The sequence below is a fragment of the Erinaceus europaeus genome, chromosome 2 (genome assembly GCF_950295315.1).
Source record: "Erinaceus europaeus chromosome 2, mEriEur2.1, whole genome shotgun sequence".
Taxonomy (NCBI): Eukaryota; Metazoa; Chordata; class Mammalia; order Eulipotyphla; family Erinaceidae; genus Erinaceus; species Erinaceus europaeus.
This window is the reverse complement of record NC_080163.1, coordinates 201,399,826-201,413,181: the sequence shown is the minus strand read 5'-3', so window position 1 is coordinate 201,413,181 and position 13,356 is coordinate 201,399,826. Positions and strand designations below refer to the sequence as shown.

The window sequence follows — 13,356 nt, the reverse complement described above, 5'->3', positions numbered from 1 at the left end:
TAGATTCCACACACTTTATTGAGCTTTTTCTTCCCAAGTGAATGAAGAACTTTTTGACAAAGGCTTGTGAAAGCAAGTGAAAGCCCTCTTTCTGCAGCAAGACTGATTGTCTTGTACAGCGAGCCACCTTCATTTCTTTGAGCAAACAGTGCTAACAGGCTAGGTAGGGGTGCTGGAGCTGAGTTAGCTACTGTTACGCTAGCTTGGAGAATAGACTGAAGACATTGCATTTCTTCTGCACCATAAATGATCTCAGTTGAGAAGGGAATAGAACAGCATTTGTAGAGCCACTGGCTAAATTACCTCTATTGAAGAGGCCCTGCAGGTTCCTTCTGAATGACTCAATAGAACTGCAGGGGGATGAAAGATAGTGTTCCCTAGGCTGTGGCCACAGCAGGCTGGAGGCTGCTGGGGAGAGGATAAAGAACAGTCTCCACACATGAGTGGCTCCACATCAGGCATCATGCCTGAGCGGCCATCCTTGAAATTGTTTGAACGGAAGGAAGTGGGCCAAGGTAGACGCTCCTCTATTCACGATCGGTGGGCATGAAGTAAATTGCGCTACCCCACCAGGTCCTTCCCGAAGGGGTGGGGGTGGCTGCACAGACCTGCAGAAATAAAGTCTGCTAAAACCATCTTTTCAGAGTGCCCGACACAGTGCAAACCTTCACCCAGTCATGCTTTTTTTTGTTTGTTTGTTTTCCTCCCACTTTCCCTCCACTCCCCACTGAAAGGAGGATTGAGGGAGATGTTTCTCTTTCATTCACAGGCACAGCGGCAGACATGCACATGCAGAGGGAAGGAAGGAATAGGCGTAGGGAGCATGGATGGGGACACTGAAAGCTATGAGGCAAGGTCCTTATTCACAGAGGAAGTCAGGGGACCTGCTTCTCCCATTAAGCAGGGGGAGGGATTTTTCACCAGTGTCAGAGGGCAGGTGGAGGGCGGTTCTGGGGTTCCTTGAGTGCCTGTGTCTGCATATTCCCACGAGAACAATCCAAGGGCAAAGGAGTCTGCTTCCCCCCCCCCGCCCCCCTTTTTTTTGTACAGTTATGTTGAGAACACAGGCAGGAATGGTGAAAGGCAGTCCCCAGTCAGAAGTGAGATGCCATGAAATGTACATTTGAAGCCTCTTTGGTTGATGATCTAGGAGGAGATAGCTTTAATCTCCCTATTTCCATTGTAGAAATTTTCCAGGTTGCTAACTTTTCCTTTGTAACATCTCACAAGTAGGGAAAAGTCATTAGCAAGATCAACCAGAGGGATAAAGAATAGGACACCTATCAGGGAAGGGGATGCGATACGGAGATCTGGTGGTGAGAATTGTGTGGAGTTGTACCCCTCTTATCCTATGATTTTGTTAATGCCTCCTTTTTAAAAAAATAATAATAAAAAAAGATCAACCTATTGAACAATGCTGCTGAATTGTTTTCTTCTAACTTTTGGAGGGGGGGAAACTAATTTGCTTTTACACTAATATGCTTCACAACAGACATCTATGTGATTCAGTCTTGTGTCATTATTTTTGTGTTTCACTCACACAAATACCAATCTTGTCTAAGATCTGAATTGAAAAACCAGACCATAACATAAATGATGCCACAACTATGATCATATTTTGATCCAGTTTAATTGTAATTAGGTAAACAAATGTTTCCTTAGCCCTATTTTCATTTAAGCAAAGATAAAACATAAATAACTAAAGGGGAACAAAATTTTGAGGTTTTGCTTAAGTAGTCAAAGGGAAATATTACTTAAGAGGAGGGGAAAAAATGGCCTTTGTGGGACTATTCTATTTCTTCACGCACATATATTTTCAAATGTGAAAGCTTGTGACCTTTTGAAAGACAGCTTTACCTCCACATGCTTGAGTTTTTCTTAAGGAACTGATATTTCCATGTGAAAAAATTAGAATTCACACAGTTAATTCATCTTGAATATCACTCAAGAAATACATTTGATGTGGTGTATAACAAGAGAACACTATAAACTGTGAAAAATGCCATTCCTGGAAAATTAGTTGACCATAGTCTGGCTAGAAGTGAATCTTTTTAACAGATGTGATGTGACAACTTTGATAAATGAAACTTTTAAGAATATGGTGCATTTAGAAAGATACTTTCTTAGAAATGAATTAATTTAGGTAGGACATATCACACAGCATTAATCACATGCTCATTTTTATCACACAAAAGAATTCTGTGTTGAGGGCTATGTGGTTTTCCAAATTCCCATCTGGGCTCCACTCTTCATTTCTTTCCTTTTAAATTTTTATCATTATCTTTATTTATTTATTGGAGAAAGACAGTCAGAAATCAAAGGGGAAGGGGAAAGGAGAGAGACAGAGAGACACTTGCAGCACTGTTGCATTACTTGCAAAGCTTTCCCCTACAGGTGGGGACCGGGGCTTGAACCCATGTCCATGTGCACTCAACCAGGTCTGCCACCATCCTCCGAGTCCCCCACCCTCTTGGGCTCCACTTTTAAATCATTAATTAGAAAACATGAAGAGATAACTTGGACTCAACCTCTGAGGTTTCCACCAACCAAAATTCTATAATTTTGATATCATGTGCACTCTGAAATTTCAGTCGTTTGAAAACAAAAATCTTAGTAAAAGATGCTTCTTCTAAAAATAACCTTCCCCCCTTTCTTTTATAGGGGTAGACTACATAATGGTTGTACAAAGAGACGCTCATACTTGAGGCTTCAAAGTCCGAGGGTCAGTCTCCCACACCAGCATAAAGCAGAGCTGAGCAGAGCTCTGGCAAAAAAAAAAAAAAAAAAAAGAAGAAGAAGGAAGAGGAGGAGAAGAAGTATGGGGAGGGGGGAAGGAGAAGGGGAGGAGGAGGAGAAACTATCTTACATGAAATATCTATTTTAAGAAAATACAAAATATTTTTTTCTACACAAAATCTGAACTATAAGACATGCCGATTGAAGAATTAATTTCTTTCTCAATTTCTAAATATCTTCAGAAGAAATTAAAATGTCAAATATTAAAACATAATACTCCCTTGGGGAAGTTTTAATATCTTATAACATATATATTTGACTGTTAGAAAAAGATCCAGTTTTAATATATGTCCATATAGTCATATGACTGAGCTTCATTTGAAGCTCTTGATGGATGAAAGTCACACAACATCCAACTACTTTTCATTATAGTTTAGCAGTAAGAAGAGTGAAGATCTATGACTGAGGGTACTAGTAAGATGCCATTCTTGGTACCCTCATATATTTAAAGACTAGTCATAATGGTGCTGGGTGGTGACTCACCTACCATGTGTGAACACCCTGGTTCAACTCCCAGGTTCCTACCTGCAGGAGGGGAGTTTCACAAGTGCTGAAGCAAGGCTATTGGTGTATCGCTTTCCCCACCAAAACAACAAAAAAGAAAGAAAGAAAGAAAGAAAGAAAAAGAAAGGAAAGGACAGTGAGGACTGGTGGAGTCTTGGTATAAACACTATGCCCCAGCAATGACCCTGGTGGCAAAAAAATTAAAAAAAAAAAAAAAGGCTAACCAGGAGTCCCGTGGTAGCGCAGCGTGTTAAGCACACGTGGAGCAAAGCACAAGGACCGGCGTAAGGATCCCAGTTCGAGCCCCCGGCTCCCCACCTGCAAGGGAGTCGCTTCACAGCCGGTGAAGCAGGTCTGCAGGTGTCTGTCTTTCTCTCCCCCTCTCTGTCTTCCCCTCCTCTCTCCATTTCTCTCTGTCCTATCCAACAACAATGACATCAATAATAACAACAATAATAACTACAACAATAAAACAACGAGGGCAACAAAAGGGAATAAATAAATAAGTAATGAAAAAAAAAAAAAGGTTAACCATCACAGAGTGAGACAGGTAAGAGCAAATGTGTAATCAGGCAACAAGGTGACTTATTTTCTGTAAGATCTATCACATCCCTTTTAATAACAGTCAGCAAATGCTGTAGCTACAGTCAGTTAGCAAAAGCAGCATGGGATGCATTGGATCAACCTTCTTGTGGTGCATCCCGTGAGTACCCATTCATTGGGGAAACTGACGATCCTTCCTAGCCGACTGAATCCACATGGATCCCAGTCACTTTCAAAGCCAGCAACAAGCAGCTCCTGACAGCTTTCAACCTGACGCTGTTGACTGGCTACGGAAGAAGGGCAAATGCTCGAAGAAGAAGCAGCATGGAGCAACACCTCACGTCTGAAACACTGACTGACTTCTGGTCTCCGAACAAGAAACATTCTAATACGAGCAACCTGCTTAGATTATTAACCAACACTCTTCTTAGAAGGAATGATCACTTTCTCCAAGGGGTCCAACAACAACAACAACAATTTTACATATTGGCTAGAGACAGAGAGAAGTTGAGAGGGAAGAGGAAGATAGAAAGGAAAAAGAGAGGGGTGAGGGGTAGATAGCATAATGATTCTGCAAAGAGACTCCCGTGCCTGAGGCTCCAAAGTTCCAGGTTCAGTCCCCCACACCACCATCAGTCAGAGCTCAGCAGTGCTCTGGTATTTCTCTCTCTGAAAAATAAAATAAATAATTCTTGTTTTAAAAAAGAAAGGAAAGGAGATAGAGACATACCTGCAGCCCTGCTTCACCACTTGTAAAGCTCCCTGCAGGTGGGGACCAGGGACTTGAACTGAGGTCTTTGTGCAATGTAACATTTGCACTCAACCAGTCATGCCACCACTCAGCCCCCATGAGGTCTAATTTAATAGAAGTATAGGAAGGGGATTGTAAATCATTGAGCTCCAGGAAGTTATTACCACAGACAAAATGAGTAATCCTTTGCTAATTTAATAGTAACCATTAAAACAATTTTCAGTAATAATTTAAATGACTGAAAACTTTCTATTTAATTTTTTTTTTTACATTCCAGAATTCAAGACTAGGAAAAGATTTAGATGCTCTAGTTATTAGAGTTTCTATAAAGTGCTGGAAGTTCTAGAAATGAATAGGAATGAAAGAAATAACCTACTCCTTAATGATACATTTTAATGGCAAAAAAAAAAAAAAAAGCTTCCACTCCACACAATGACTAATAGGAAGAGGTTTCCCAATCCAAATTCATTCGCCTTGTGTTTTTTATTAAGTACATGAAACATAGGACACTTCCTATTATAGGAAATACATGGTTTTTGTAGTGAGTTTCTTACAAATTATGATATCTGATACAAGGTCAGGCAATCTTTCGTTTTTGCTCAAAATATTTCAGCGATCTGAAATTGCCATCACTTTGTGGTCTTCAAAGTGAAGATTAAAAAAAGAAAGAAAAAAATCCCTCTCTAAACAGGGGAGTTAATGCCTATGGGAAAATAACTTTCTTAGCAAATAAATCCCAAGGGATCTGATCTCTTCCGTCAAAGGAATAAATCCTCATCTTTCACACCACTTCCAAACTGGCAAACAATTCAAGAATTCAGAAACAGTTTCTTTTCAACTCATGCCATATAATACAGAAAATCCAGTGTGTCTGTAATGGCCATGCAAGATCAACTTTCCAGACATGAAGATTCAATGATTAGAGGCTTAACTTTAATATGCAAAAGAGAAGACTGGGCGGAGAAGGAGGAGGGTGGTAGGACAAGCAGTCCCCAGGTCTGGAAGTGGAAGCTGAGGTCATTTCCTGTCTGAGGATACACAGAGGGCACATTGGATAATGGTCAGACTACCTGAAAGGAAACCACAGGCTGATAAGTCCCACTCCAAGGGGTGGTTTAAGAAAAACAACAGCAGCAGAAAAAAAAAAAAAAACCAACAACAAAACAATACAGTTCTTATTCTTTACCATGGATTGGAATCTAAGTGGAAGGCTACATATGGTGAAAGATAGATACATTCAACCATTCCAGCAGAAGGGTGATAAATTATCCTGGAGGCCTGCAGAGCACTCTAATCCACTCTTTCAATTTTCACTCTCGTGTGTGTGTGTGTGTGTGTGTGTGTGTGTGTGTGTGTGTGTGTGTGTGTGTGTGAGAGAGAGAGAGAGAGAGAGAGAGAGAGAGAGAGAGAGAGAGAAAGGAGGCATGGAACTGTATGCCAATTGGTTGTTAATAACGTAGGCTGCAAGGGAGCGAGTTGAAACTGTTCCCCAAACTGCAAATCAAGAGACAAAGTGTGTGTGTCTACTACTGTTGAATGAAATGAAATGTCAGAACAAAAGAGCATGTCTGGAGGACAGGAAGGAAGTATGCTTTCATGTGTCCTATAAAAGCCATGCCTGAGGGCAGCTCAAAGCTCCAGGGCGCTCAGGTTTCTGGTCCCAGAAGAATAGCCTAGCACAGACAGAACTGACAGAAGCCTCCAAGAGGAAGTTTCTGATAGGAAATTTGAAATGACTGTCTTTAAATTTGTAGTCTCCAGATTGGGTTTCTGCTCTGCCTGCCAAACATTGTCTTTCTTTCTCCATGGGTTGGCCACACAGATATGGATTGCATTTGTTTATGATTACAAGGAAGGGGTGATTTAGTGTTCCTCTCTGGACTCTGCCTCAAGGTGTGCAGTCTTGAACCTGGTTCACTAACCTCCCTGGAAGCTGGGTATAAATATATGACTTGACACTTGTCAAAGCAATGTGGTCCAGCAGCGACAAGATCCCGTGTTTCTAGAGATACCTAGAAATAATCCTCCATCTGAACCTCAGTTATCCTTCCTTATTTATCTCACATCTCTCTGCATCTCTCTCTCTTTTTAATTTTTTGTATTATCATTACTTATTGGATAGAGATAGTCAGAATCAAAAGGGAAGGGGGAGAAATATATATAGAGAGAGACAGAGACACCTGCAGCCCTGCTTCACCACTCATGAAGCTTTCCCCCTGCAAGTGGGGACCAAGGGGCTAGAACCTGGGTCCTTGTGCACTGTAACATGTGCACTCAACCAGGTGTGACACCACCTGGCCCCTCATGTGGCTGTATCTCTCTGCCCAGGGTAACCTTGAACCTTAAGCCTTGAGCATATACACATCAAAGATCGCAGACAGAGTCTGCATTAGTCTAGGGCCCTGTAAAGAAGCACTATGCTCAAGAAATATGAAGTAAATAAAATAAGAAATAAGACAAAAATGCCCAGTGTGGTGAGTTACTCACATCTCCGGGGTACCTGATCTAATAGCTAAAGTGATTTGAAAGCAGATGTCATCCAGAAATAAACCCCAAGAATAATGTTTCAGAAAATATTGTATTTTTGTATGTCTATTTCTTCCTCCCCCTTCTTTGTTCTCTTCTCTCTCTTTCCCTCTCTCTCTCTCTCCTCTCTCCCCCCCCCCCTTTCTAACCCACTTTTGCTTTAACACCCACAACTACCCACTACCTTAGTCTGCTCCAGAATTCCAGCATTCTGCTTAACCTGGCACTAAGTCTATATAACATCAGACGGGGCTTTGGAGTAAATCACCACTAAACACACATCCTCCTCCTCTGAAACATGGCAGCTTGAGCCCCTGAACACAGAGAGGACATGAAAAGACACCAGGGAGCCCATTCTTTTGTGAGACAGCAGAGTTGTATTTATGTTGCTGCCTTCTGTTCCAGGAGACAAGGGCGTGTACAGGGTCCTCAAATGAACTACGCATCTGTGTTGACCTCTGGTCATTCTACTATATAGCCCGGTCCCCAAACAGTCTTTAGACGCTAATTAGTTCTACAGGCCTTTACTTTCTTTCTTCGCTTTGTTCTTGTGGCTACCTCTGAATCGATGTAGCCTTCCTGGGGTTCTGTACAGATATTAATTCCTAGAACATAGAGAGTTTGTTCTCTCTGTCAGCATTAAGACTCCGGTGTTACAGAAAAAAAAAAAAACAACAATGAAACAAAAGACAGTGCTCACTCACATTCATAAACAAACTCTTTGATTCCCGAGGAGGAGTGAAAAATATATAAAACATCTTTTTCTCTACTTTTTTTTCCCTCTCTTTCTGGTTATCACTGGGGTTTTATTGCTATGAGTCTACTTTTTCAGACTGAAACAAAAAGATACACACACACACACACACACACACACACACACACACACACACAGAGAGAGAGAGAGAGAGAGAAAGACATCACAGCTACAATATATTCTCCAGTGTGAAGCTGCACTAGTGAGGACGGGGGTCAGTATCTGAGTATGTGACACAAAACTGTTATGAGTGGCAGGACTCTTGGCAGAGTGACAGGCACTAGAGCCCAAAGACCCCCAGCTGCCACCTGAGCTCTCCTACCTCTGAGCCCACGAACCTAGGACAGTCCCCTTCATATGTCCCCACCTCTCCACCCTCCACACCACTGACCAGGTGCATAGTCACGTCTCACTGAAGAATAGGGATCTGTTCTGAGCAATTCGCTGCTGGGCACTTTCATTTTGATTGGGAGAATCACAAAACGTAACGACACACATCCAGATGGTACAGCTGACTGTCCAGCTAGGTTATAAAGTCCAAGTCCACTGCTGAGTACTTGATCCTATGTTCCTGGACCCTGTTAGGGACATTGCAGGGATGGAAGACTTGACACCTCAGTCAGCTAAGATAGGAAAAACCTTGCACATATTCAGGGAGTTTTGAGAAGGTAGTTACACCTGAGAGGCTGGGAAAGGCAGGTGATATCAGTAGATTGGTGAGAAGCTAGCCCCAGGTGGGATGAGGATTGGGCACTGAAGAGATGGAAAGATGTGGGGGGGAAGGCCTGGCCTTTTTCTCTCCTTGGCCCTCATGGAGCTGCCCCCCACAAGCTTGCTCTGTACCTCTGTAATTCAGCATCACGTCTGCATGGGTTTCCTGAGAAAACAAAAAGAAGTGGCAGAAGTGTTCTGTGTGATTAGTGAGGGAAGGACACAGGTAGAGAACTAGACGGTGGCTCAGTGAGTTAAGTGCACATAGTATGAATTGCAAGGACCCACACAAGGATCCTGGTTCAAGCCTCTGGTTCCCCATTTGCATGAAGGAAAGCCTTCCAAGTGGTGAAGCAGGTCTGCAAGTGTCCGTCTTTCTCTCTCCCTCTCTGTCTTCTCCTCTCTCAATTTCTCTGTCGCTTATCTAAAAAATAGAAAAACTGGCTGTAGGAGCAGCACCAAGCCCCAGTGATAACCCTGGTACCCCCCGTCCCCACCCCAAAAAGGGAGAGAATTAGAAGCATGGTGGTCTGGGAGGTGGCACAGTGAATATGGCATTGACTCTTAAGCTTGAGGTCCTGAGTTCAATCCCCAGCAGCACATATACCAGAGAGATGTCTGGTTCTTTCTCTCTTTCTCTCTCCCATCTTCCTCATTAATAAATAAATAAATAAAATCTTTACAAAAAAAGAGAACTACAGCCCAGGTGGTGATGCATCTGGTTAAGCACACGTTACAATGTGGAAGGGCCGAAGTTCAAGGCCCTAGTCCCCACGTGCAAGGGGAATCTTCACAAGTGGTGAATCAGGGCTGCAGGCATCTCTCTGTCTCTTTTCCTTCCTATCTGCCCCTCCCTTCCCGATTTCTGACTGTCCCTATCCTATAAATACATAAAAATAATAAATTAAAAAAATTAAAGAGAACTAGAGGTATGACTAGACTCTAGTTATTGGAGTAAATATAAGAGTAGGTGTGACTTAGAAAGAGAAGGTAGGACATAGAAAATAAATAGGTAAATATCTATAGCTATATATATAGATAGATAGATAGATAGATAGATTTATATAGAGATATATAGTTATAGAAATAATGTCAACCTCTACCTGTGACCTTGGGAGAACTACTGCAGTTTCAGTGGAGGGAATGGGTACACAGAACTCTGATGGTGGGGACGATGTAGAATCATACTTCTATTATCTCATAATTTTGTAAATCAGTATTAAGTCACTAAGAAAAAAATGTTGGTAGGTAAAGTCAACCATACTGGGTAGTAGTGATTACAAACTGTGGTTCCCAGTCTATCTGGAAAAGATTAGCCACGGACTTAAAATTCATTTTGATATTCCAACATGAAGTAAAGATATCAGAGTCTTTCGTCTGAAAGTTCTGCAGAGGTTTCTGTTCCTAATTCATCTAGCACATTGGCAGAAACAGCACCGTGAGCCAGGCTTGGCTGGCTCTTCTTCATCCAGTTGTCAGCCAGGTTCTGGGGTTCAGATCCAGTGGACGATTGCAGAAGGTGGGTGGAACAAGACAGCCTGCACTAAAGCACAGGATGTCCCACTTGAAAGGTTCTGTGCTACCAACAACACCGTATCTGTCCATCAAACACAATCAGAGGGTTTGAATAGACAGAGCTGACGCCAGTTCAAACAAGTCTCCTAGCTTTCTCTGGTTACGATGAGAGGACTGCTTGGATTCTGCTAGCCGTGAACACTGAGTCTGTTACCAAAAGACCAGAGAAACTGCACCCTCAAAAAGCAGATAAAAAATAGTGCGAAATTCATGACATCAGAAAACACGGCCCTCATTTTGTAACTTAAAAAAATTTTTTTTTATTATCTTTATTTGCTTATTGGATAGTAGAGACAGGCAGAAATTGAGAGGGAAGAGGGAGATAGAGAGAGAGGTAGGGAAGGAGACAGACTCCTGCAGCCCTGTTCCACCATTTGTGAAGCTTTCCCTCTGCAGTTAGGAACCAGGGGCTTGAACCCAGGTCCTTGCACATTGTACAATGTGCACTCAACCAGGTGCGCCACCACCGGGCCCCCATTTTGTAACTTCTGATCAAACTTTTTGCTTTGCATTGAAGAAATGGGCTTGATGGGATCTAAATAAATAAACAAACAGAAATTAAAATAAAAGACACGATGGGCAGGCTGTGTGAACTCTCAGCTAGGAGGTCAGAGCACTCACATGGACTCCTGCAGAACAGTGTCTTAACAGTGGTATCTTCATGACAGTAAAACACAGAGGGGAAAGGTACTGGGTGGTAACAAAACCTATATCTGTTAACATTAAATTGTTAATATTAAATTATAGCAGACTCCTGCAATAACAAAACATTGCTGCACTGGACAAACTTAGAATAAGGCAAGCCACTTCTTAAAGAGCAAGCTGAGGGGCCAGGTGGTGGCGCAGTTGGCTGAGTGCACAGGTTACAATGCATAAGGACCAGAGTTCAAGCCCCTGGTCTCCACCTGCAGGGGGAAAGGGGTGCAGGTGGTAAAGCCATTCTACAGGTCTCTCTCTCTCTCTCTCTCTCTCTCTCTTTCTCTTCCCCTTCCCTCTAGATTTCTGACTGTCTCTATCCAACAGATAAGGATAATAAAAAATTTTAAAAAAGCAAGCTGACATGTGGCGTCTGATTTAAGCTGTATTTCAAGTTTTAAACACTAAATCATCTCAGTGTGTATGATACAGGAACTGACAAAAGAAATACAGCCAGTGTGGGGCCGGGCGGTAGCACACCAGTTTAAGTGCACATGGTACAAAGCTCAAGGATCCCGGATCAAGCCCCTGGCTCCCCACCTGCAGGGAGGTCACTTCACAGGCGGTGAAGCAGGTCTGCAGGTGTCTGTCTTTCTCTCCCCCTCTCTGTCTTCCCCTCCTCTCTCAATTTCTCTCTGTCCTACCCAATAAAATGGAAGAAACGTCCTCCAGGAGCAGTGGATTCATAGTGCCGGCACGGAGCCCCAACGGTAACCCTGGAGGCAAAAAAAGAAATGCAGCCAGTGCTCCTTGGGCTTAGCAAGCTCCCATTTGTTTGAGTACAACCCGATGCTGCCTTTGGACCCGCAGAGCACAGTGCAAAACAGAGTGAGGAGGAATGACTTCTAGTCATTCTAGGCACTAATCAGGACTGTAGTTCTGGTTCACGATCTTTCTCTGTACGAGAAGTCACAGAAAGATCTTGGCTAGAAGCAAGTTTGAGGACTTACTTGATAACCGAGTCCGTGCCAAGTTCTGTTCACCAGGAAATAAGGCAGCTGAACATCTCAGAGCACCTTTGTGCTTTATGTGAGATTTCCAGAATGGAAACAAAGGCAGACTGGTTTTTAAAATGCCAGCACGCTGACAGGGACTCACAGGCTCCTGGGCTAAACAGGATCAATGGGGTTAATGGAGTTTATATACTTTCCTCATGTTTGGGAACTACTCTCTGTCCTAATGCAGCTTTTTAGCCATATTCTTAACTCTTAACTTTTCATGGAAAAGACAAATACTTTACACACTGGGGAAGAGTTCATTGCAAAGTATTTTACCTACCAGGGCCCTCTTGCGGGTGTTTCCCAGGACTACTATCAGACTCCACTGGATTAGTGAAGACAGACTGACTTACAGATGTATGGAACAGATCACGCTTTCCCTTTCTCATAATCAGCCAGACTGGTTTTCATCTTATAAAAAATAATCGTTCAGTCAGTATGCAATCTCATTACTATACCTTGTTTCTTGGGTTATTGGATTTACCGCTGTTTGTTACACACGCTGTAACTTTTTTTAAAAATTGCCATTACAATTAGGGGGATACTGAATTTATTTCATATCATTTGGGTATGCTGTAATTATATGCAGACATTTATATCAGGCCTGTGTAAAAAGGATCCAGCCATAGCACATAGATAGCTCCCAAGGAGTATGCACAATGTGGTAAGATGAAAAGTTTACACATCTGATAGCTAGATGAACCCCATTTTTTTGTTCTGTTTCTTTTTTTTTAAAAATTATTTATTTATTTATTCCCTTTTGTTGCCCTTGTTGCTTTATTGTTGTAGTTATTGTTGTCGTCATTGTTGGATAGGACAGAGAGAAATGGAGAGAGAAAGGGAAGACAGAGAGGGGGAGAGAAAGACAGACACCTGCAAACCTGCTTCATCACTTGTGAAGCGACTCCCCTGCAGGTGGGGAGCCGGGGGCTCGAACCGGATCCTTACGCCAGGTCCTTGCGCTTTGTGCCACCTGTCCTTAACCTGCTGTGCTACCGCCTGACTCTTCTGTTTCTTTTTTTATTATTATTATAATTCACCCTAATTTTGAAAATCTTCTCCAGCATGGGTGGTAAAGTACTAGGAGCCTCAGTTTCCTTGCTGAGCAGAAGAAATGACAACTTCACAGGACTGTTGCAAAGAAAAAAAAAAAGCTACATGGAAAAACACTTCTACTCTTACCTGCTTTGTACTAGGGCCAAAACATTAGGGCTGGGCCCTGCTGGTGGTGGCACCTGCTTGAGCACACGGGTTATAACACTCAAGGACCTGGGTCCAAACCCCTGGTTCCTACCTGCAGGGGGAACCTTCACAAACCCTAAAGCAGTTCCTCAGGTGCCTCTTTTTCTCTCTCCCCGCCACTGCCCCCTTCCTGTCAATTCTTGTCGCTATTCAATACATAAATAGATAAAATAGTAAATACTAAATAAATGAAGAAAACATTAGTGTTTTGTTCTTTTTTTTTTTAAGATTCAGCTTATGTATTATACATGAGAGAGTGT

At 42.5% G+C, this 13,356-nt stretch overlaps 1 protein-coding gene across 1 annotated transcript in view; it reads right to left on the bottom strand.

Annotated features, from left to right (window-relative positions):
* COL25A1 (collagen type XXV alpha 1 chain) overlaps nucleotides 1–8,335 on the bottom strand; it is a 234,056-nt gene extending 225,721 nt beyond the window's left edge. Inside the window, exons 1-3 of the mRNA XM_060172381.1 lie at nucleotides 8,266–8,335; nucleotides 7,649–7,725; nucleotides 1,541–1,699 (exon numbers count right to left, since the gene is read on the bottom strand). Coding sequence (XP_060028364.1) covers nucleotides 1,541–1,699; nucleotides 7,649–7,725; nucleotides 8,266–8,335 — 306 coding nt within the window. The remainder of the gene's footprint in view (nucleotides 1–1,540; nucleotides 1,700–7,648; nucleotides 7,726–8,265) is intronic.
* Nucleotides 8,336–13,356: the final 5,021 nt, after the last annotated feature.